General features: G+C 40.8%; 2 protein-coding genes across 2 annotated transcripts; one reads left to right on the top strand and one right to left on the bottom strand.

The window, feature by feature from the left end:
* The first annotated feature begins 9232 nt into the window (after nt 1-9232).
* FFAR4 (free fatty acid receptor 4) lies at nt 9233-14967 on the top strand. The gene is made up of 3 exons (XM_075026935.1): nt 9233-9781; nt 10617-10745; nt 14560-14967. The coding sequence occupies exons 1-3, from the start codon at nt 9248-9250 to the stop codon at nt 14965-14967; spliced, it is 1071 nt and encodes a 356-aa protein (XP_074883036.1). The 5' UTR covers nt 9233-9247.
* A 1043-nt stretch (nt 14968-16010) lies between these two features.
* On the bottom strand, nt 16011-23352 carry RBP4 (retinol binding protein 4). The gene is made up of 6 exons (XM_075026933.1): nt 23247-23352; nt 22947-23079; nt 22167-22303; nt 21905-22011; nt 20022-20234; nt 16011-16213 (listed from the first exon to the last, which is right to left on the bottom strand). The coding sequence occupies exons 2-6, from the start codon at nt 23070-23072 to the stop codon at nt 16200-16202; spliced, it is 597 nt and encodes a 198-aa protein (XP_074883034.1). The 5' UTR covers nt 23073-23079; nt 23247-23352; the 3' UTR covers nt 16011-16199.
* Between the last annotated feature and the right edge of the window lie 198 nt (nt 23353-23550).

Genomic DNA, 23550 nt, shown 5'->3' with positions numbered 1-23550 from the left:
ACTTAATGTTTAATTACGCAGATAAAAAGTGGCAGGGAGGTGTAGTGCTGCTTACGCTGTAAAAGAACCATGCTGAACAGCACAAATACTTAGAGACAACAGGATGTCACTGTTTACCTGGCAAAGAACACTAATGTAAATGGTGCAGTGTCTTCAAGAAAACTAGGGGGAATGTTGTTCTTGTGGTATCTCTGTAACACAGCAGAGATAGGTGGGAGTTTACAAGTGATGAAAATGTAGCAGTAGAGGAGCTCTAGGCATTTCCATTTTAATCTGGTAATCAACCTGTCTATTAGTTTCCGTATCCTGTAATCTGATTGAACTGTTAAGATTACAGTAACAGTTGTGCCTATGGTTTTACCTTAAAAATGATAAGCAATTATCTCTATCATACAAGAAAGATACAGTATAAATAGTAATACAAGCTACATTATGTACAGTGGGACTACACAACTCGGAATACTCCTTGCAGTATTTCTAAATCCCTTCCTTTCTCTAATTTGGAAAACGTGACAGAATTAGGTAGCAAAGTGGTACTTCCTGCAATAAGGGATGGTCCTGCTGAAATTCTCTGGGTGTTAAAAGTATGGCCATATTGTCAGTATGGGGGTCTGTTTGGGTTATTTTCAAGGCAGCCATCTGGAGTAAGGCAGCTGCATATCTTCCCAGGGAAGGGCAGTGCAGGACCTCTCTGAAGTCACCTGCACAGCGAGCAATTGTGTTGGAGAATTCTGCAGTGTAGGTGGGATTTTAAAAGGTGGGGAAGGAAATAAAAGTGTGATGCCTAACAAGGAAGAAGAGAAGCCAAAGAATTTTAGACCAAATCAACCTAACTTCAATTCCTGGAAAAAATCCACTGGCATAGAACCAGCAGTGGGAATCATGTCACATGTCCCCAGATTTCTTAACTGAGCAAGCCCTGTGTACAGGGGAAAAGGAAAAGATGTGCTAATGTGGACCTTTTGTTTCAAATGCCAGTTTCATAACAATTTAGGGAAATACAATTATTTCCTCTAGTCTATACAATGGGTGGCACAACTGGCTGAAAAGCTGCATTACATAATTAAGTATCAATAATTTATAGCCCTAAGAACATAAGTGCAGTGAAAAATGTATCTTTGTTCTGACCCACATGGCCAGAACATATAATGTCTCTGACAAGCAGCCTAAAGTGGATGCTTAGGATATAGCCTAAGGATAGGTGATGCATATGTGGGACCTTCTAATAATCTCAAGCTTTAAGAGCCAGGTGTGGTTCCCATGTGTTAGTACCTCTCTAGAGGTACTAGAATGGATAGAATGGATTTCTCTTCTAGCCTCCCCTTAAGCCCATTTTAAAACATGAAATGATTAACTAACGATAATATATTAGACAATTCCATGGCAGTCTGTCTGATTCCAAAACTATTTCTATTTTCGTAAGTGATGCAGATGCGACTGGAGTACACATAAAATCTGAGACACTCCAAGGTAGGAACTGAGAGGTCTTTAGAGGACAGCAGGAATTTTCAATTTATCAACACCAATGATCTGAAATAAATACGATAAACTACTACATGCAGGAATAATCAACTACCAAACTCCCAAATAAATAGTATGACAGTGTATCAGCTCCTCCAGAAAGTTTCTTGGGATTACAATAAACAGAAACTTGAACATGACTCAATATCCCACCTGCATGATTTTGCAACAGTTTTACAACATGATGAATAAACAGACTCTTAAATGTTTTACATGTAAGCTTTCATTTCTAGTCAATACAGGTGAGACTTTTAGCTGGAATACTACATCCAATTTTGAGTATTGTACTTCAGGAACAATTTAGACTAATGTGAATATAGGAGAAGTCTTTCAGATTTCTGATCAAATTCAAGAAAGAATCAGGGTTATGCAGTCTAGAAAAGACCATGAAGAAAAATGACAAAATTTCAGAAATAGGAAAGAAATAGTGTCTTCCTATGCTCAGTGAGAAGTGTAATAAACTCAAAATCGCAACAGGAGAAACAAAAGGAAAATCTTTCTGGTGGTTGGAATAAATGTGCAGTGAAACACATCGCTTATGGAGGCTGCAAAATCTCTACCACTGGAGATTTACAGGGACACTTATGTAACTATATAAACCATTCCTGACAGGTGAGTCTGCCTTGGGTCAGGGACATCAGCCAGATGATTGCTCACAGTCCCCTGAAGCCCTATTTTTAATGACATGTATAGACCTGCAAACAACACACTTTAAGATTTTAATAATAATAATAATAATAAAAAAGGCAGGTAAAACAATGGTTGTTCTGCACTGACTCTTCATGTTATTTCACTCCATGCAAAATCAGTAGCTACTGCACCAGAAGTCCAACTTCACCTTGTTTCTCAACTGGAAAATTACTGGCATTCCTGTGTCTGTATAAGCTTCTAGTCTGAGCAGACAAAGCCATTTAAAATCAGTGTTTGCACTTACGCATCGCAACCCCGCTGTAAAACAAGATAAACGACCCAAGTGCAACTTGATGTCACTTAATTCCCTAGTGTTGGGAACTGCCTTGTTCTCACATTGTTTTAACGAAGAGTGCTGCAGTGTCCAGTTCTTTGGCATTTGGGGAGTTTGGGCTCCCCTCCACAGGGTACCCAGGAACAGGATTCAGGAAGCCAGCATATTGAGTGGGAGCTACCCAAGCCAGCCAGTGAGAAACATGACTCCTCAAGAAAGACTAGGTGCACAGAAAGGAGGTGCTGTTGAGGATTCACAGATGTAAGTTCTCTTCTAGCATTAGCTGCTTATGACAAATGAGTCTCTTCTTGCAAAAAAAAGCAGACTTCAAACAGGACACATATCCATGAAGAGAGACCTCCCCTTACACCCAGTCCCCCTTCAGACCTGAAACAGAGCTCCCCACCAGTAGTCAGGAGCATACATTCATTTTGCTGCCTGTCTGACCAACCAGAAGTTTAAGTATTTCATTCTGAATTAATAGTTTCAAAAAGAGAGAGCAAGGTAAGGTGACCCAGAATATCCTGTAAGAAACAAGCCTAGGAGCTTTTCATAGTGATATCGAGCTGGCTTCTTGATGACAGAAGTGCAACCAGGTTTAATTTCCCTGATCAACTCAAACATGGTGAATGAGCACATTGCGTCACACAGTGTATCACACTTGGTTTGCCTGGGCTCAGCACAGTTGTGTTAAAGGCATCTTCAACATTGCTCTGATCGTAGCTCACTGCATGGCTCATGGGAAGGTTTAGGTCCAACCTGCAATGTGTGGGGTGCAAAAGGGACCAGGAGAAATGCTGATATTACGGCTCTTTATGTGTCAAGAAACACTGTACAGGGCAAATCTCTGGCAATATCACCACAGAGCTGTCACATTAATTTTATCAATTTATCAAGTGTGATCTAGTCAATATTATCTCACTCAACTAGACAGAAAACTATACAGCCTAATTCAGGCATCCATGCTTTCTGGACATGGTTTATGAGAAGCTCTAAGTCACATCTCTTTAATCATCTCATATTAAATTATAATGCAACCAGACCCCAAACAGCCACTGATAATGAAAAACATGAACAGTGTGGGAAATAACATGATTTAGCATTACACTTGGGAAGTCAGAAGGGTTTACAGCAGAATTTAAAGCGTTATCTGTACTTTCTCTCATTGGTGTTGCAAGAATGATTTTTCTATTTCACCAGCCCTAGGTTAATGCTAGCTAAGCACAAGCCTTGTCTTCCAATATGGACAGATTTTCTTTGCAGCAGACAGGCACTCTGGAGACCTTATTTCAGAAATGCCTGACTTGTTTAAAAGTAAAGCTTTTATCCTGATTCTGACCCGAAGAACCCTTGTTGTTCCCAACAAGCCTACTTTTCTGAGATGAGACATAAGGGAAAGCAAGCAAGCCGATTCTCCTAAAACCTCATGAACAAGAGCATTCTCTAATCGCTGGGTTCTTGAATATGAGGGAAAGCGATGACATCTGTGATCTCTGCACTGTGTGCAACCCAGTAGACCAATATGTTCAGGGAAATGTCTGAGTACACCTCATGAGTAAGAAAGGTTGGTGACAAGTTTTGTTTGTAAATCCTTCGGAGGCACATCATAGTATTTGCTTTGATGGCTCTGCATCAAAGCTCATCAGCAGGAATGTAACTTTATACACACCTGAAAGTTAGGAAAGATCCAGTGGCACTTAAATATCAGACTATAATTCTCCACGTGAATCTCACTCAGGGGCTCAGTTCTTTGGTGGGAGTGTTCTACCAGATCCTGCAATGTCCAAATGAACCATTCTGATACCCTATATTCACTGATAAACTCCCTAAATCCATGGGGTAGATGTGTCTAAGTGTAATACAGTATCTAAAACTAAGAAACAACCTCATTTAGTTAGAACAGTCTAGCTGGATCTGAGTCACCCTGGTGAAGCTTGGTTAGCATGCAGCCTAACAGAGATCACGACCTTCCAGGGGAATTCTCTGTTACATGGATTATGTACTTAAATTTGCACTTGGTTCGGAGAGAAATCCCTCCCTTACTGCAAGTCATAAGGAAATTGCTCAATATTGCTGTTGGCAAAACTTCTGGTGGTCTTGATGACAAAAAACTGATCCAGCTCTTATTAGAAAATACATCTACTGAGAGTATTACCAGCAGCTCCGCTTTTGACTGAGGCATTGGTCAGTAATGCTGCTGCTACAGTGTGAAACTACAGAGACACTGGCACGTATCCCAAGAAGCATGCCAGCTTCTGACGGATAATGACCACAGGAAAATGAGACTCCCCAGAAGAAACAGGGACTTGCTCACTCCCCAGAAGAAACAGGGACTAGTTATTGACATGATCACACAGATCCACAGAAGCATCTGGTACTTTCAGTGGACACTTGAGTGGGTCAGCTTGCTACTATATGAAGACAAACAAATGCATTTATATTTGCACTACAAGTTTAAAATTGTCCCTTGGACACTGGTGTAAATGCTTCAGCTTACTGATACAAAAGTATACAGTGGGTGAGCAGTCAGAAAACTTCCTAAAAACCAAAATAAATCAAAACATTTGTATTTGAAACACACCTTACAATGGCATAACTTCTAAGCACATGTCCTGGTTTCGGCTGGGATAGAGTTAATTTTCTTCCTAGTAGCTGGTATAATGTTATGTCTTGGATTCAGTATGAGAAGAATGTTGATAACACACTGATGTTTTCAGTTGTTGCTAAGTTGTGTTTAGACTAAGTCAAGGATTGTTCAGCTTCTCGTGTCCAGCCAGCAAGAAGGCTGGAGGGGCACAAGAAGTTGGGAGGGGACACAGCCAGGACAGCTGACCCAAACTGGCCAAAGGGATATTCCATACCATGTGATGTCATGCCCAGTATATAAACCGGGGGGAGTTGGCCTGGGGGGGATCTCTGCTCGGGAACTAACTGGGCATCGGTCAGCAAGTGGTGAGAAATTGTGTTGTGCATTGCTTGTTTTGTATATTCCAATCCTTTTATTATTATTGTAATTTTTTTATTGTTATAATTATTATTTTCTTCCTTGCTGTTCTATTAAACTGTTCTTAACTCAACCCATGAGTTTCACCTTTTTTGTTCCAATTCTCTCCCCCATCCCACTGGGTGGGGGGGAGTGAGTGAGTGGCTGTGTGGTGCTTAGTTGCTGGCTGAGGTTAAACCACAACAGCACAGAATTAATAGTGTCTAGAAGCAGAACAGCTGCAGTATGGTATGTAAAAGCAAAAATGAAAATAGAAAGCTAACCTTTGTTGCAACTTATGCTAAAACCCTTATTATATAGACACAGCTTGCGTCACCTACAAGCTTGGAACCTCTTTTGTGAAGACAAAGAGTCAATGTTTCTAATGCAATCAATTTAAATCACTTAGCAAACATTAAATATGCAATACATCTGTTATAGAAGTCAGTAGTATTTACACATTGTGATACAGGTGCATGAAAAAAGACCCAAAGACTTAAACACCAATCTACATGCAAGAGGATGCATAAATGAGGCAAAAAAACTTTACTAGGTCATGTCCAAAAGGAACAAGAATCCCCATCTCCCAGAATCACCTAGCCCAAGAGGTCCCTCTCTCTGGGAATATTTCTTATGCTCAAGAAATAAATAAGCTGAACTATCCCCATCTGTTGTGACAGTTCATGGTTGTCAGGGGAACAATCTGAAAAGCAGAGCTTGACTTATGGTATCAGTTAACACAGACCTTATCTGCCATAGAGAAGGCAAAGACTCAGGCTTTCATTCAGAATGAAAAAAAGAAAAACCACAAAAAAGGAAAGATTTTTCCCCACCAGGCTAGCTAACCAGCTCCACAGAGGTCTCCGCAACTTTCATTTAACCTCGAACAATGAAATCTGAGTTGATTTCATGTTTCACCACTTCTGAGCATAAAAGAGCACATAGATTGAAAAAAATGATAGGTTAAGCAATCGTAACAGGTTACCAAGCATTCTGTTAATCACTTCCTTGTCATAAGCATATGTGGAGCATATACTGCACACAGCATCCACCTGTTACAGTAATGCCAGAGTAGCTCTGTTGAGGTTATGATTCCTCCCTTTCTCAGATTTCATGTTGTGATGGTTGCTATGATTGTAGCTACCCAACAGCAAACACAGCTTTTGTACTTCATGGGAGGGAAAATAAAACTATTTTTTTAGATAATGGATCCATTAGACCCATGATTAATCAGACTGGTTTTGTTCCTGCAAGGAGCTCCCATTCATTTGGTAAAACCCCATGGAAATGTGCATGTTTCTTCACACCTCTGCTGTCCCCAGGCACAGGATTTTGTACACAGGTCAGTGTGAAGCTCACTCACTAATAGCATACTAAAAGCAGCATTTTGCTTTGGTTCTTCTGAGCAAACAACAGGCTTATGCCAAGTAAGTAAGGTTCTCATTCACACCTAAGGACCAAAGCTAAAGGTGATCCTTTCTAAAGAAGATCAAGGGTCTATCCAGATAGTTCCACACATCATCTCATTTTCAAACCTTCTGCTCCTCTATGGCACTCCTTTCCTCCCTGACTGAAAATATCTTCATTTCTTCAGTAATGCCGCTTTGGGTGTTCTCTCCCTACTTTCCTTCCCCCATTCTATTTCAAACATGTTTCCTTTACCCTGAATTGATGGGATCAGTTTCTAATTTCATTTTCCACTAATGCCAAAGGGGCTAAAGATTTCACACATAACACAATTTGCATTTATCTGTGCTACCACTTCCAGTTGCCCCCCCACCCGTCCTGTTAATGCCTTCCACACTTTCACACAGGTACAACCAGACTTCTAACAATGGCTCTTTCCCAACCCAAGCCTCTATTCAGAGCTGACCATGTCACCGTTACTGCCAGCTGCCCAGAACTTTGGGGCTAGTTTGTCAGCTTGTATAAAGTCCCAGAACCTGTGAGGTTGTGGCAACTGGAAGGTATTTGCTGTATTTCAAGATTTGCTAATCATTTTATAGAATCAGTCCATAGCAGAGCCAACATAAATCATGCCTAGATATGTCAAGCTTTGATCATAAATATGAATAATCATCCTCAGTAGTAGGATTTTTTTACCTCGGTATTAAATTTGCTGAAACTTTTGCAATATGGGCGCAGTTTTTTCTCCCAGCAAATGATGTAGAATAAAATATGTTTCAAGACACTTGCTAGTCAATTGTGTTGCTGGCTGCCAAAAAAATAATCTTTGCAAGTTTTCTCACTGCCTTCATTGGAGTTCATAGCAGCTACCCACTTAACAGCGAGTCTGCCCACATTTCACATGGTCAAAGAAATCAGCAGGAATTAGTAGGAGCATCTCATCCACCTGTTTAAGCTGCCCTGCAAACTCCCTATTTGATGAGACAGAATAGATAGTTAGAACTACTTACAGCTCAAGAGAAAACATGCTAATTAAAATCAACATAAATTCTGCACTGGCAAAGATGTGGGAAGCAGTCCAGGAAAGATCTCACTGTTGTCATTCCTCATTAGGAGATCGTCCCTTAGAAGGACCAAGTTTCTGGAATCCCCACTAATCTGGAATCCCCACTAATGCCATTGTGTAAGCAGTTGATGGCAGGGTCACACCTAGGGTACCACAGAAGCACCGCCCGGTCACCTGGTTCCATTGGCACATCGGTTTGGAGTAACTCTCACCTAATCAAAAGGTGTAGCTCCATACAGCCAAGCCTGTAACTGTGCCCTTAAGTACCTACACTGTCACTGAGTCAAACAAATTCATCCAGAGCCATCCAAAGTCATACAGCTGTTTACATACTTTATGAAAACATTTTATCTTCTTTTACGAGGCATTATCTGCTCATCTGTGATGATTTATGCACTTCACTCCCAGTCCATTTCTAAATAATCTGTAATGAAGTGTGTAAGCGGAAAGCCCTACTTTCATTTACAATTTGAGCAACTGCTTTTAGGAATTGAAGTCCAGAGAACAGATGGTATTTTCTAGGTATGCCTTAATTCACCAGGCTTCTTCAGCAAGAACTCATAACACAGGCAGGCAAGACTCTGGATCAACTTAGTAAACAGATCCCAGAAATCAAGACAGTGACACTTCCCCTCCACACCAGACCACAGTTAGCACAAGCAATGCACAGGACCGCTGTTTCCAAACGCCACTATCAAGACACGAGGCGATAGGTAAATTCCTCTTTTTTTACCTTAGAGCAGCGCTGGTTATCCCGGGCTCCAGAGAAGAGCTCTCGGAGCGGTCTGACAGCCATCCCTCTGTTTTAAGCCAGGCACACACCCCTGGCGGAGGGCAGCAGCCTGTGTGGCCTCCCCGGGTCACCGGCGCCCCGAGGGCCTGCCTGTAGAGCAGAGCAGACCAGGCCCAGCGCTGGAGGAGGTGGCCAGGCCTGGGTCCCCCAGCACGGAGGTGCCAGTGCGCTGACCCACACCCTCCCCGGGGAGGTGTCAGGCAGCCCCGCTCGCCCCCGGCCCCTCGTTGCCTCCCCACACACGGCGGCCTCGCCTTTGTGCGAGCCGAACCGTGTTTACCCTCCCACTTCCTTGTTCCACTCCAGCGCGAGGGCCATAAACCGCCCGGCTGGCACGGTCGAGCCCTTGGCGGCAGGGGCAGGAGGAAGAGGAGGGAGGGGGATGGCGGCCAGCCCCCTGCTCCGTGCCGGGAGGGCACCCCGGGTGCCGCCGTGGTGGTTGGGAGCACAGCCCTTCCCCTAGGGCTGGCGCCGCTGCCCGCGGTGGGTCTCTCATGCCCACTGGCCACCCCCATGCCGGGGTCCGGGGGCGCACAGGGGGGGAACAGGACCTACTTCCCCTTCTTCTCAGACTTCAGGGGCCGCAACGTGACGGCCCTGCGCATTGGCGAGTCGTCCGCCCTGGCCTCCATCTTCCTGCTGGCCTTGGCGGGAAACGTCTGGGGCATCTGCCTGCTGGTGCGGCGGCGGCGCCGGCTGTGCGCCGCCAACTGCCTCGTCCTCAACCTCTTCTGCGCCGACCTGCTCTTCATCACCGCCATGCCCTTCATCGCCGCCGTGCGCTGGACCGAGTCCTGGGTGTTGGGCGACGTCGTCTGCCACATGCTCTTCTACGTGGTGAGCCTCAGCGGCACCGTCGTCATCCTCTCCCTCTCGGCCGTCAGCCTGGAGCGCGTCGTCAGCATCGCCCGGCTGCGCCACGCCGCCTTCCGCCGCCGCAAGGCGCTGGCTGCCGCCCTCCTCCTCATCTGGGGCTTCGCCGCCCTCGCCACCCTCCCGCTCTGCTGCTTCTTCACCGTGGTGCGGCTGCCGGCCGCCGCCGGCGAGGTGAGGGCGAGCGCCGGGGAGGGCCGGCCCGCAGGGCGGCCGCTCCCGCAGGTGCAGGGCGCTGGGCGGCCGGGGCCGGGCCGGGGCGGTGGGCGCCGGGGGAGAGCGGGCGCCGGGAAGGCGGGCAAGGCTCGTCCGCCTCCGTCAGCGAGGGGAGGCTGCTGCTGGGGAGCGGGCAGCGCTCCGCGTTGCGGGGCAGGTGCCGAGGTTGTGCCCGGAGCAGCGGCCGGAGCTCCCCGCGGCAGGGCAGCCCGGGAGACCCGCGCCCGCTGCCGCCGTCGGCAGCGCCGCCGTCCCCTCCCGTCCCGCTCCGCCGGCGGGCCCTCCCTTTAGGGATGAAATGGGCGTCCGCTGGGATTTTTTTGCGTTCCCCAGTGCGGCTCGGAAATCCCCTCTTCAGCACACTTCCACCTTACCGAGGGATCAGCGTCCTGGGACAGCTGCCCAGCGCATGCGGCAGCCTCTGTACGGAATGGCCGTGCACTGATTTTTCTGCCTGGTATTTTGAAATGAGTACAAAAGTACACTCAACACGGCACTCAAATACATGATTAAGTTTAAGGTCTGTAAGTTTCAATTTTAAAGTTGTCATTAGCCTTTGATGTGAAATTTATGGCAATATTTAGATTGTGGGCAACACATCAATTTGTAATTGTATGGGCTTTTAAAACCATGCAGTAATACATTAATTGAACATCTGCTCTGTTTGAGTAGAAAGTTTCACAGGCTCGGTTTAGTCTGTAGCCATTTTCTCCGTAGGCATAGAGGGACATAAGGACAACTTTGTAGTAAAAATAACGGTACAATGTTAATTTTCTTCTTTATTTGTAAACAGGAGATTCAGATTTGCACCTTGGTTTGGCCCAGCATTGCAGGAGAAATAGTTTGGGATGTGACCTTTGCCACTGTTTTCTTTCTAATACCAGGATTAGTCATCGTCATCAGTTATTCCAAAATCTTACAGGTATGTTTTTCCTTTAAATTTTGTTGTAGAACAAAAAATAAACAGTAACTCACTAGGCATCAACATATTGTCGCTGAATACAAATACATCTAAAGGCTATAGACATAATTTGCTCAGTAAATGGTAAGTATGTGATATAAAATGAGGCTCTTCAACCTGTACATAACAGCCTATATGTTTCAACTAAGAACATGCTTGAACCGCACATTACCAGAAGCCCAACACAAAGTTTGTCTTCATTTACATGTAGTATTTAATACAATTCTCCATTTACATGCTGTTCATATTTAAAGACTGTCGATCTCCTAAATGCTAAAAGAGTCAAGCATTTGAAGTAACTAAAAACTAGATGTTGCTTTCCTTGAGCCTAAACTCCAGAGTCACAAGGGATTTGTAAGAAAGCAAAGACAGGCAGGACTAGAAAAAATCCATCCCCTTTTAGATGTACTGATTTTCTGCATGCATTTTTAGTATACAGATCTCATTAGATTACACTTACTCCTCCACAATTTCAAACTTTGGAAACAAAAACTGTAAATTAAACACTCTGCTCCCACTTTTTTTCTGAGTGGATGTTGTTTAACTGCTGAAATATAGGCCAGGAGACCAGGCACCACAGAGTTTTAGTCTATATTCTAGCAAGCGTGATATTAGTTACCTAAATTCCTCTTAAAACATCTGATTTCTCACCCCTTTCTCTTTCAAAAACAGTGAGAAAGCGCTAGAAATCTTCAAACTAGGTACTGCAAGGCCTAGTTTTTAGCAACTGCACCCAAAAGATTCTTGATTCCTGTATTAGGTAATTAAATTTCTCATACTATATGTAAGGAAGATGACAGGTTTTGGAAAGGAACCTCAAAATACACAGATTATTGAGCATGGAATTAACTGATGAAATGCTGAGCACCCACGTGCTGTGGGTACATGTACCAGAGCTGCACATAGATGTTTCAATGAACCTAGGACCTAGAATCTGGCCTCTACATATACTTACCTATTGATCAGGCTTAATATCATAGTCAAAATTGTCAGCTCTTAGTTTCTGTACATTCTATAAACTCATTATAACCTTGAGGTAAATGCATTAGGTAAACTTCTAGTGAAGTAAGGCACTTGCCATTTCCAACCTCATATTTGCTGTAGCCAAAGAACGTACAGTAACTCAGTGGGGAGTCTGAGCCCTTGGAAGGAACTGCAAAAAACTGCAGGCCAAGGAATGCCACAGTCCTTGGTCAGAGACCAGGACAGGAATGGCATTCCTCTTGTCCTTGCAGACTCCAGATTACAACAGGTGAATTTAGAAAACAAAATGGCACATAGGGAGCTAGAAGCCCAAAAAAGTGTTTGGAATCCTGGATTATAAAACAGCCCATGCTGCCATGCTCATGTTTCTTTTCCAACTTGATAACATGGATTCTAAGATGCGTTACCATTTCTCCTGAACTGAAAAAGGAATGAGGCCTATGGCAGGATCCTGTCTGTTATAATTGAATCTTCTCTCTCACACAGCTCTCCAGGAAGCAACCGGAACTCAGCTGGAGAATGTATTAATCCCTGAGCCATTCCCAAGAGCAGATTCACTCTCACTTCATGAGAATGCTCCATGATGCCAGTGCATACAGAGTACAATGCTCAGTGTTGCTGGAAGCAGTTCAAAGCATTCATGTATTCAAATAACATAGCATCTATGATGATGATGATTCACTACAGATACAAAACCTCAAATTTGTTAAAAAATATACTCTACAAATGTACTCTTCACAATTTAATCTGAAACTCAGTATTATTTTTATGTAACACTTCCCAGAAGCATGGCAAAAATGACAGATTAGAAGCCATGATTTGTAATTAAGTTACTTGTTTTTGCACTGTTCCCCCTCTCAGGCAAGACTTAGGTAAGAGGCTGGAACTAGTAAAGATGTTCATGTTCTGAAAGTTACCTACTTGTGTATGCACGACTTATAAGTTCCTGGTTCTCAGCGTGTGGTCCAGATGCCCACGATAGGTATCTAGATTCCTTGTACTAGGCAGACCAAAACGGGATCCAAAATGTATCACTGCCACCCCATTTCAGTTGAGCACTTCCTTAAGATGCAGTTCCGTCTTATTTACCGCAGTTCTGGTTATTCTTGCATTCTTAGTTCTAAGCTGTGCAGCGCCAGCGGGAAAAATAGAGGGTACTTCTATGGGACAGGTACAAAGGTATCTGCTGAGGACATTCTGTAGCTGTTTTGAACAGCGGAGGCTGAGGAGGGTACAGAACTTGGTTTTCCTACTTTTACATTAGAAGTGGATATTAGTCCTTTTTTATTTTCTGAAACCTTCATTCTTACTAAGGCAGGTTAGGTGCTCTCTAAGAACAACTCTTGGATTGGATTGTTTGGAGGAGTTAGCCTAGTTTCTGGATTCCAAATGGGTACAGCAGAAGATCATCAGGCTGGAATAGTTTTACATGCCCAAAACATCAGAATTCTCTGCCCTTTTTAAATCAGGGAAGCAGCTACTGAGACTGTCCCCTTCTCAGGCTCAGCAGCTGCTGAGAAGCCCATGTTTGGATCATGAGTTTTGATTTATACGCCTACATTCTGTTGAAATCTTTTGTAGATGTCTAAGTTCTTAATGAATATTTATTCTAGGCCATCTATCTCTGTGACAAATCCAGAAAACTACAGAAAGAATGACAAATTACTCAACGTATATACAACCATTTTCATCCTAAGCTGAACCAGGAAGCTATTAAGTATTACTAGTATTAGTGTTATCCTTCCTTTGGTTATTGCTGAAGGGAAATGTCACACATAAAAGTGGCAGGAAGAGTCTTACACCTTTTGACTTTCCTACTTAGACAGCAAATTGATCCAGACTTTTGAAAATACCTGTTCTTTACCCATGCAGGAGGTAAAATGGCATCTCAATTATTTAGCATAAATGTTTGTTTTCTAAATCTTTCAATTTTATTTTATTTGCATCAGATATGTGAAAGTAACAGACTTATTTGTGCTATGCCAACTTCAATGAAGACAGGGATGTAGAGCATGAGATTTAGAGTTTTCTGCAAGCCATTGGGATTCAATATTCTACCTAATGACAGATGATTCACACCCATGAATACTAGATTCCCAAACTACCCATAGTCTGGTTTATTACATCAGACAGTACTTTTAGAAGACACAGATTTTCATAGTGACAAAAGGATCTGTAAGATTTCAGGTTAGTCCATAGAAAGCAATTCTGACTACTGACTGAAAAACTAGAAGTTTACACAAAACTTTACGTAAAATCCCATTCACTTTTAAAACATAACATGATTTAGTTACTGTAATAAATTTATGCTCCTTCTAATACCTACCTTGTAATATCAGCATGGCTGTAAGAGAATTGGATTGTATTCCTTCTTGCACATCAACAGGATTGTTAACTATGTTCCAGTTTGCATTTGTGAAAAAAATCAATGGGTTTATTTAGATAGAACAAATGAGGTCATAATTCGAAGTTAATGGGATTTCATGAGTAATTAAGGCTCTGTTTTATGCTGAAAAGTATTTATGGCTGGTAGAGAGCCATGAGGAGAACAACCAGCTTGACTAATATGGAGGTGAGTTCACCGCTGAGAGGAAAAAAATTGTTAGTAAAGTGAGAACATTTGAAATGGAACCATTGACAAAAAGTAAAAATGGAATTCTTCAATGCCTTTCTTGTAGTCACTTTTCAAAACAGCAACATCATGTGCCAAAATTTACTTTTACACTTGTAAAAATGCATTAATAATTCTTCTAGTTTTCAGTGAAAGTTACTTTCTTCTCTTTTACTGCAGATTACAAAAGCATCAAGAAGGAGTTTAAATGCTGGTTTAGCCTACTCAGAAAATCATCAGATTCGTGTTTCCCAGCAAGACTACAAACTATTCCGAGCCCTCTTTGTGTTGATGATCTCTTTCTTCATCATGTGGAGCCCAATTATAATAATTATTCTTTTAATTTTAGTCCAGAACTACAAACAAGATTTAAATATTTTGCCATCAGTTTTTTTCTGGATAGTATTATTCACTTTTGCCAACTCTGCTGTCAATCCAATTTTGTATAATGTTGCCCATTTCAGACGTAAATGTCAGGAAATTCTTCTCTGTTGTACAGGGAACCCTGTAAGGCATGGGGCTGGTACAGAAACCACTGCAAGAAGAAGTAACCATGAACAACCAAATTTGTCTTTCATTACCAGATAATTATTTAAAGTCTGAGCTGTGCCACACTTTGGATGTTAATGTCTACACTATCCCAGGTTGAACAGGTCACTATGTTATAGTATTATATGCCAGAGAAGGAAAAAACCCGCTAAATCTGTATTTTTAATTCCTGCAGGTAAAATTCTCTTGACTTCACTGCTTTGCCTCAGTAAGATTTGGACAATTTAATCCAATGGATTGAATTCTCCACTTACACTGAAATAAATAGGAATATGGCAGTGAACTTGGTGAATGTAAAATAGTTGAAATAAGTACTTACCAGATGAATTAATTTCTATGAGGGTACATTTTCAGTTGGCATAAATGTCATTAAATTTAATGAAGTTACAGTGAATCTATATCAAGAGGGCACCTGATCAATTTTTAGTCTTTATTTTCTACTAAGAGATCAACTTTCTAGTGAAAGTGTACATCCTCAGAAAGTATCTGCTCTTTTTTTTAATCCCATTTAAATAAGGCATTTGATTATACACTTAGATAACTGACTGCCTGAACATAGGTTTGAGGAGACTAACCAATTTTGTGCAGGAAACAAGATGATAAACATGTATTACCACCAACTGAATGACCAGTTTGGTTCCATCTCAGATTAAAAATATGGACATGATGCCTGTTAATTTATAAATAAAGAAGAAATAAATAAACGTTTACTTGTCCTGTGTAAAATAGTTCTTTTAAAAAGATGTGTATTTTTTATGTCTTCAGTAGTCATGTAATAAAGTTAATCAGTGATACATAGGATCACTGAAGTTCCTTCCTCCTTTCTAAAATGCTATTAGGAACAATTTCCAATATTTCCTAGAAAAAAGATGATATTGTGTTTGAAAGGAAATTAAAATACATATATTCTTTTTTTTTAATTAAAACTCATTTAGTCAGAAATTGAAACCACTAAAAAAAAGAAAGATTAAATTCTAAGTTATTGCCATCTGTCACCAACTCAAAACAGTGCAATTAAGATAATGGTTTACTAATAAAACCAATGTCTACATATGTACAGATTTGCATACAAACAATTTGCATCCCCTGTAATCCAAGTTTATTGAAGTGTTTCATTGGTTTATTAACAAGATGAGCTACACAGCTCAGATAAATATATTCAAAATCTAAATGAAGCCATTTAAAAGGTTTTCAAGAGAACACCCAATCAATGTGTTAACTTTACATCCATGGTGCTGTTACATGGTTTCTTTCCATAGTTTTGGATCTCCTTAAGAGCAAAATCCTGAAACACACACACAAAAAAAGTTATTTTTCAACCACACTAGACAAAATTAAAATATACAAACTTTCACCAAATTTTAAATGCATACATATCTAATTTCTTTAAAATGCTCTTAAGCCCAGCAGTCTGTTACTTGTAATGATCATGCCAATACCTTGCTCTGCAGTTTATAATTCCAAAGAATTTTCAACTTGGAACAAAACAGGAATTCATCTACCTGTCCTGAGCATTTTAATACTTCAGCAAACAAGGTATTGGATAGATCAATGATAAAAGAGTTATTTATTTAACAAGCTTCAAATGACTTGCCTTTTAAAGATTATTAATTTAAGAGTGTCTTTCAACAAAATAAGAATCTCCTGACCTCCAAAACTTCTAATGGCAATAGTAAATTAGCTGAAGGAACATACCACTCTTTAATTCACAATTTTTGCTTCTACCAAATACTAACAGCAGATTCAGCTCTCAGCTCTACTAACATGACATCATATTGTATTTACAAGTAGTCCCACTGCGATATCCACACTCACATTGCATAATTTAAAGCAAGAGACTAAGTGTATCATAGCTTCATCCATATTTGGAAAGGAGCTACCATCAGAAATGCAATGTAAGTTACCACCAAAAACCTTGTAATTTCCTAGGCTTCTCTTTTGCCTTAAAGAACCAGATATTTTAGATTTTTTTTTTCCATCAAGATAAGTTTTGTACATCTATTAGTGTTTGGAGGGAACTTAACTTGAGTACAGTATTAATTTAAAAAGTTAATGAAAAATCTTTGGGAAAAAAAAATTAGCTTCAAGACATAGGCAGAGTATGCACAATTAGAAACAGATACAAGCCTGTTCTTGCAGCATCTACTGACGTCAGTCAGAATTTTACCACAATAACAATGGAATGCAGGTCAGTACAGATAACCGAAGTTGGCTTTTTTTGCTACTAATTCTGTAGCTCTTAATAGCAGAATTAAAACTAAAGTAGCAAGACTTCCAATCCCCACATAAGGAATTAAGTGAATTTTGTAAGAGTTTCTGATATAAAGCTTTCAATAGATTTTTTTTTTCAGTTTAGCTCACAATCATTCTCTCATTCCCAAATGTACTTGCTTTGCAGGAACTTTGGCTTAGTGATACTGGAGAATTCAGAATCAACTAACTCTATGGTAATTACAGGTCCTGATCACAGTAAGTGGAAAATGCAAATTGCTGGCTTTAAGTTTCATTTATGCTTTGGTGCTGGGCTCATAAAGATAAACTCTGGCATAATCCTCAATAAAAAGCTGACAGTATTAAGGACTTGGGCTACTATTTTTCATTTACAAACAGTATGGAACTCACACAGTCTTATCAGACACTGCACTCAGTGCCTAACATCTGAATATAAATTAGGATAGCAGACAAAGAATACAGCACTTGGTGCAACTTGGTAGATTTGATATTTCTGTAACAGACTAGAGGCAGCATGATCAACTTTTAAATTAAGGTTAGGAAGTCAAAGAATATTTAACTTTCAAAAGACATTCTGAGCTTTTATTTTAAAATTACATTATTTGTTCTATACTCTGGAAAAACAAGCATTCTATTATATAGAAGTTCTGAGATATTTGAAAAAGTTATATAACAATTTATGAATAAATGAATATATTCCATTTTTCTTTTTGGTTTATATTTTCTTGCAAAGATTGACAATACATTTATTGCCTTGCAAGCCTCATATAGTGTAGAAATAATGGAAACACAGATTCCACCATGCTGAATCAGACCAGTACTTGGACTAGCCCAATATCCTGATTTTACAGTGGGATAGTACTTTCTCTGGGTTTGACAGAAATGCAAGGAACCACCATAGCACACACCTCTCAAAGTCATAGCACAACAGCTGTATATCTACACTTTATCTTAGATTTAATACAAAAACATCCCTAATAATCTCTTTGTTTCCTTATCTTCAGAAATTTTTATTCTTGCTGTATTCCATTTGAAGAGCAGTGAATGCAGCATTCAAAACAAAGTATCATCAATTTATATAATGACAGTTTCTTTTCTATCCTACCCTTTATGCAATCATACACATCATTCACAAAAGCCAATTTAATTTGCATTTATGATGTCTTTTAGTCTTGACTGCCTTAAATCTCAACTGTCTTTTATGTTGTCTCCAAATTCTCCTTCAAGACAAAATTTCTATTTTCATTGTTGTCAGGCACTTTTTCCAGGTCACTAATCAGTATTCTAAACACCACCTACCTTAGCAGATCTTTCAGGCACCCTGTTATCAGCATACCTACTTTACAACATGGCAATATATTACTCTCTGTTTATAGATCAGATGAACAAGTAATAGAGCCACAAGAGCTGACTGTGCTCATCTGTTCTGACTTTCTTTATAATACACAAAAGTTCCTTCAGTCAATCCCAGTTTATTCTAACATGTCATTTAGAAAAGCCTTTAATCTTGATTTACAGATTTCAGTGATGAAGAACATAGAACAGCTCTTGGTAAACTGTTCCAAAGGTTAATGACCTTTGGAGTTAAACAAATGGCTATTTATTTCTGCTCTGAATGTGTCCAGTTTAAAGTTCCATCCATTTTAATTTATTATTCTTATGTTTGCAAGTCCCTTATTATCCAATTCCAATTGCTTGTGTGGGCAAGCACAGACTTGTTCAGGTCAGCCTTTAACCTCTTTCTGATGAGAAAAGACCAAGGTCTTTGAAGCATTCACCAGAGGACACATTTTACAAACTTTCAATTTTTTTCTCTGCTCTTCTTTGAAACTTCTAATTCATCCTTGGTACCCCTTCCAGTTATGATTATCATCAAATGTGACATAACAAGCAGACCTATGCCAAGCACAACAGTCTCATATGAGTCTGTAAATTAATCTTTTGCATCCTTAGTTTATGCATCCAAGAATCACATTAACTCTTTTGGTCACAGCATTACATTGGGAGTTCACATTAAGCTGATTCACCAGTCACGTCTTCTGTAGGTATTGTGTTTTCCAGAATGCAAGGTTGGGGATAGGGATAGGTACATCACTATTTTATTTGTCCTAAATATTCTAATCTGTCTTCTTCATTCTTTACTATTCCCAACTCTGGGTGTAATCTTTATTAGTAAGTATATTACATTTTCTTCTAGATCATTGATTAAAGTAGCAGAAATTACCATTTGTTTTTTTCTAATGTATTTGAGCACAAGTGAGCCAATTTTTATCCTTCCCTGTGTTGCAAGCTCAGCCTGACTATATGACTCAATATAGGGTCATACTTCCAGTATGAAGGGTATGTCCCACAACCCTTTGTGAAACAGTTGGCATGAGGACCTGTGAGAAAGTGTCTGCTATAAGGTATCCTTTCTAAGACTTCTGATATTCCTTAAAAGCCTTTTATGAAGAATTATTCAAAGAAGTTTTTGAAAATACATTATATTCCCTTCAACAACTATTTTGTTGAGAAAGGCAAAGAGTTCTGATTAAAGAGACACAATTTCTTTCTACAGCAACTATGAAGTTTCTTCTTACTATGTTTACTCATACTACATTGATTTAATTGTTTTACAACTTCCTCTAATTATTGTTTCAGCTGATGTGATATGCTGCATAAAAAGCTATACACCTTAGGTCTCCTTCAGATAAGGGAAATAAAAGTTGGAAATAACTTACTACAAGCTCCAGTTTTCAAAAGACAGTATTACAGCCACTAAGTAAAAGACTTCATGCATTTGCTATTTAATGAGCAAGAGACTCCTAGTGCTTTAGTCATTAAACCCTGGAATAAAATTCTTCAGAAAAAAATGTTCTTACCATTATGAACAATAACTCTGTATTTTCTGTCCAAGCAGAGGTCTATCTGCCTTTGTCTGACAATTTTCTGTGCCTCTGGAGGCAATCCCTTGGGGTCCCGGGAGAACACAAAGGAATAGCTATCAGCACAAGTGCCATCTTCATTTAGTTGGCGGCAGGAGTAATGAAGAGCATATGTATCATAATCTGTGTCCACTACCCAGTGATCATCATCTGGAAGAAAGCATAGCAAAGAAGCAAAGGTGTTAGAGACACAAGTAAAATCTAGTCAATCTAAAGAGATTGCTGCCATAACTCTGTGAAGAAAATAATACAATGAAGATTGGTATAAATGATAACAGATTAGCTCTTAGTTTATTCCTGTGTGCAGTATTTAATTCCATGTTTGGGGGGGAGTTGTTTTTGGTTTTTGTTTTTTTTTTTTAAAAATAAGCATATTTATCCAGGACAGTGATGGAGAGAAGAGAAAATGGTTGACACCACTGCTTCTCCTCTAACATGGGCACAGAACAAGAGCAACATAAAGAAGTGCTAATAAATGCCTTGTAAATCCATGCCTGAACATCATTATAAAATGTGGCAACAAACACAAAAAAGAACCATGTATTACAGTAGCTACCATGAAGTACAAAGGAAGTTTTCTTATTTTCACCAAAAAAGGGGAACAGTCAGACAGAAAACAGTTAAAAAATCAGAGAAGCCAAATGTGCTCTTGGTCGTCCTACTCATCCTCCAGATTACTCAAGACCATAACTATTTCCCTACCAGGGATGTTACTTAAACTGTATTTTTAAGGAAAAAGATTATCATGAAGTTTCCACATGTGCTAGAAGTGTATTTGCTACAAACTGTAGCATAAACCCTCTTCTCAAAATGCAGTTAAAATTTCAGAGAATTCTTAACTATTTAGCTAGGTAATCTGATAAATACCTGGTCACACTGACACCCTGCGCTAACAGAAGTGAACCTAGGTGTTTGCAGGAAAAAGCGTCATCTCTGCAGCTTCCTCTCCTAGAGCAAAAGATCCTTCCTTGCACTATGTGTGCGCTGGTGAAGGCAACACTGTATGTTCTCTTCCCCATCTCTCCTGTGGGTGGGGACTAGTTTTTAGAAAGGTAGAATCTGGGGTCAGGCAGCAATCTGAAGTATCCCTGAAAACATGATTCAACAGCATGCTGTGAGGAGATTTGGCAACGACTAAAGAGCAATTGGCATCCAAAGCATTCTTTGTAACTGTATCTTTGGAGAGAGTGGAGCTCCAATCACTTCCAAATTCCACCTGCTTCTCTTGGAAACAATCCATGGAAATGTCTTGAGCTACAAGTGTCTGAATCTCTACTTGGCTCAATAAACTAATTTTGTGTAGGGTGTGACAGATAACAGAAAAATATGAATATATATATATAAACTGGATCATATTTGTTTCTTAAAACAGATAAATCTCTACATTTTCAGACATAAGACCAAGCAAACTAACAGTTGCAAAATCCTCTTTCCTCCTCGGCCAAGTCTGATGTTAGGCTTTTCAGAGAGAACAGAAGCATCTGGTAACTAAGTTCTGAACTAAAACAAGACTTAAAATACTTCATCTGCCTTTCATTTCTTTCCAAACAGTGACCTTCAATTATATCGTTGGGTAACAAACAAAAGAAATACAAAGATATACAAAGGCCTGGTCTTCACTTGTTTCAAGAAAGCCAACCAGTTGTCCCATATAAAAAATTGTGATCACCTTGTTCACATTAAGGCTTTGCCGTATGATAGTTATTACGTATTTTAAGTGTGTTTCAGAAATCCAACACTACTTTTTCCTTCCCCAGCATGGTCACACAACATAACAAGGCTCCCAAGTACTTCTGCATCTTCTATAGGTAAGTACTCACTTCCCTTCTGCAGAAAAGAGGCAACACCCCAGTACTTCATCTTGAACTTGGCAGGATCCTCTGTGTCAGTGAAAGAGCCAATCATGTCAGCACAGACATCCCAGTTACTGTAGCCAGAGGGAAAAAAACCATCACATTCAAAGCTAACAGCACAGATTCTGTGTGACTGACTAGTGCAGGGATAGCAGGTAGGATTAGAGCACCAGTAAGTGCAGCAGAAGCTTAGTGAAATGGAACAAGAGGAAGACTGCAAACAGCTTACTTGAAGAGTCTGACTCTGCCCTTTGCAGTGGCACTCATTTGTCCATTCTCATCTACGGTGAACTGGGCTACCACGTTGTCCTGCAGAAACAGCCCCTCAGGATCTTTTTTTGCCATGGCATACCAGGTGCCACTGTACTGCAAGGAAATAACAAAGGCTGCAGTTAGACTTAGAAGTATGGAAAACATTACAAAGAGACATTACAAATTAGGGGAGGTGACAGAGGGGAGGACATGCAGATCTTTGACGCCATGCCTCAAAGTTGTACCTAAGGAACAAATCTAGCTGTTCCAACAGCATAAACCCACTAGTATGTCCTAGTGCAGCAAGGGTTTGTGAAAGAATTGACATTTTTTGGTATCTTATTTGTATCTGCAGTTCTCCAGTATTTAGAATACAAAATTTGGGAAGAGGATAACAACTGGCAGATCTTGACAGACCTATGTATAAATGTTCTTTCCTTGCAATGATGTCCAAAAACACCAGAGTATTAACTTTCATAGAAACAACCAAATCACTACATTCCTTTTGTTTAGACCATACAGTTTGAGACCAGTCTGCTAAACCTCAGTTTCTGCAGTATTCCTTTGTCAGATGCATCAGGAACCAGCATCTGTGGAGGTGTGGGCAACATCACACACTTCTGCTGTTTCTCAGTATTGCAGTCTGTGACTTCGAGTGAAAATGTGAACACACTGGTGTTACTGAATGCCAGATTTTGTAGCCTGGGAAGAAGAGCTAGGCAAGACACCACAGATCCAGGAGAGAAAGAAGATTTACCCTGGTCTTGTCGAAGTTCTCCATGACTTTGAAGCTGCTTACTCGGCAGTCCCGCTCTGCTGTGCTGCTGCCCAGCAAGGCCAGCGCCAGCAGCAGCCAGGGCAGAGCTCTCTCCGTGTGGGCCATCCCGTCCCTGCAGCAACAGCAAACAGAATAGCATCAGAAACAGGATCTGTCACACAAGCGAGGAAGGGAGGAAGGCTGCCCTGACAGGTCCCCGGGGCATCCTGCAGCTTTCCCTGATGCATGCACAGGCGAGGCACCCGGTCGTCCCCAGCCCACCACAGGAGGGTCCCTTACAGGCAGTGCCGGTCCCTGTGGCCTCTTGAGAGCCTAAATGTTGATGGCAGTGGCAGGGTGCCCAGACAGGGAATGCTTTATGTAGTCCTGGGGCTTTCGCAACCCCCGGAGGTACAAAGCCAGCATTGGAGGGGGAGTAGGGAGGCGGGTTGATGCAAGCTGCAGGCTGGGGCCCCTTCATAACAGCCTCTTGCATAACACCCATGGGCTCACGTGGTCTTTGACCCTGACCTGCAGCCAAGCAGGCGCTAGGATGAATTGCCTCTTTTTGGTTTTCCTAACCCAAAGGCAGAGCTTACACCTG

This window comes from Buteo buteo, chromosome 4 (genome assembly GCF_964188355.1).
Source record: "Buteo buteo chromosome 4, bButBut1.hap1.1, whole genome shotgun sequence".
Lineage (NCBI taxonomy): Eukaryota > Metazoa > Chordata > Aves > Accipitriformes > Accipitridae > Buteo > Buteo buteo.
Note: the sequence above shows the minus strand (reverse complement) of the source record. Positions and strands in the feature narration are given on the sequence as shown.

Bases quoted from the DNA above. Each gene is read 5' to 3' on its own strand.
- FFAR4 (XM_075026935.1), top strand. From the start codon at position 9,248: ATGCCGGGGTCCGGGGGCGCACAGGGGGGGAACAGGACCTACTTCCCC. The intron at 9,782-10,616 runs GTGAGGGCGAGC...ATTTGTAAACAG, and splicing joins TGCCGGCCGCCGCCGGCGAG to GAGATTCAGATTTGCACCTT. The intron at 10,746-14,559 runs GTATGTTTTTCC...CTTTTACTGCAG, and splicing joins GTTATTCCAAAATCTTACAG to ATTACAAAAGCATCAAGAAG.
- RBP4 (XM_075026933.1), bottom strand. From the start codon at position 23,072: ATGGCCCACACGGAGAGAGCTCTGCCCTGGCTGCTGCTGGCGCTGGCC. The intron at 22,304-22,946 runs GTAAATCTTCTT...ATTTCCTTGCAG, and splicing joins AGAACTTCGACAAGACCAGG to TACAGTGGCACCTGGTATGC. The intron at 22,012-22,166 runs GTAAGCTGTTTG...CTCTGGCTACAG, and splicing joins GGCAGAGTCAGACTCTTCAA to TAACTGGGATGTCTGTGCTG.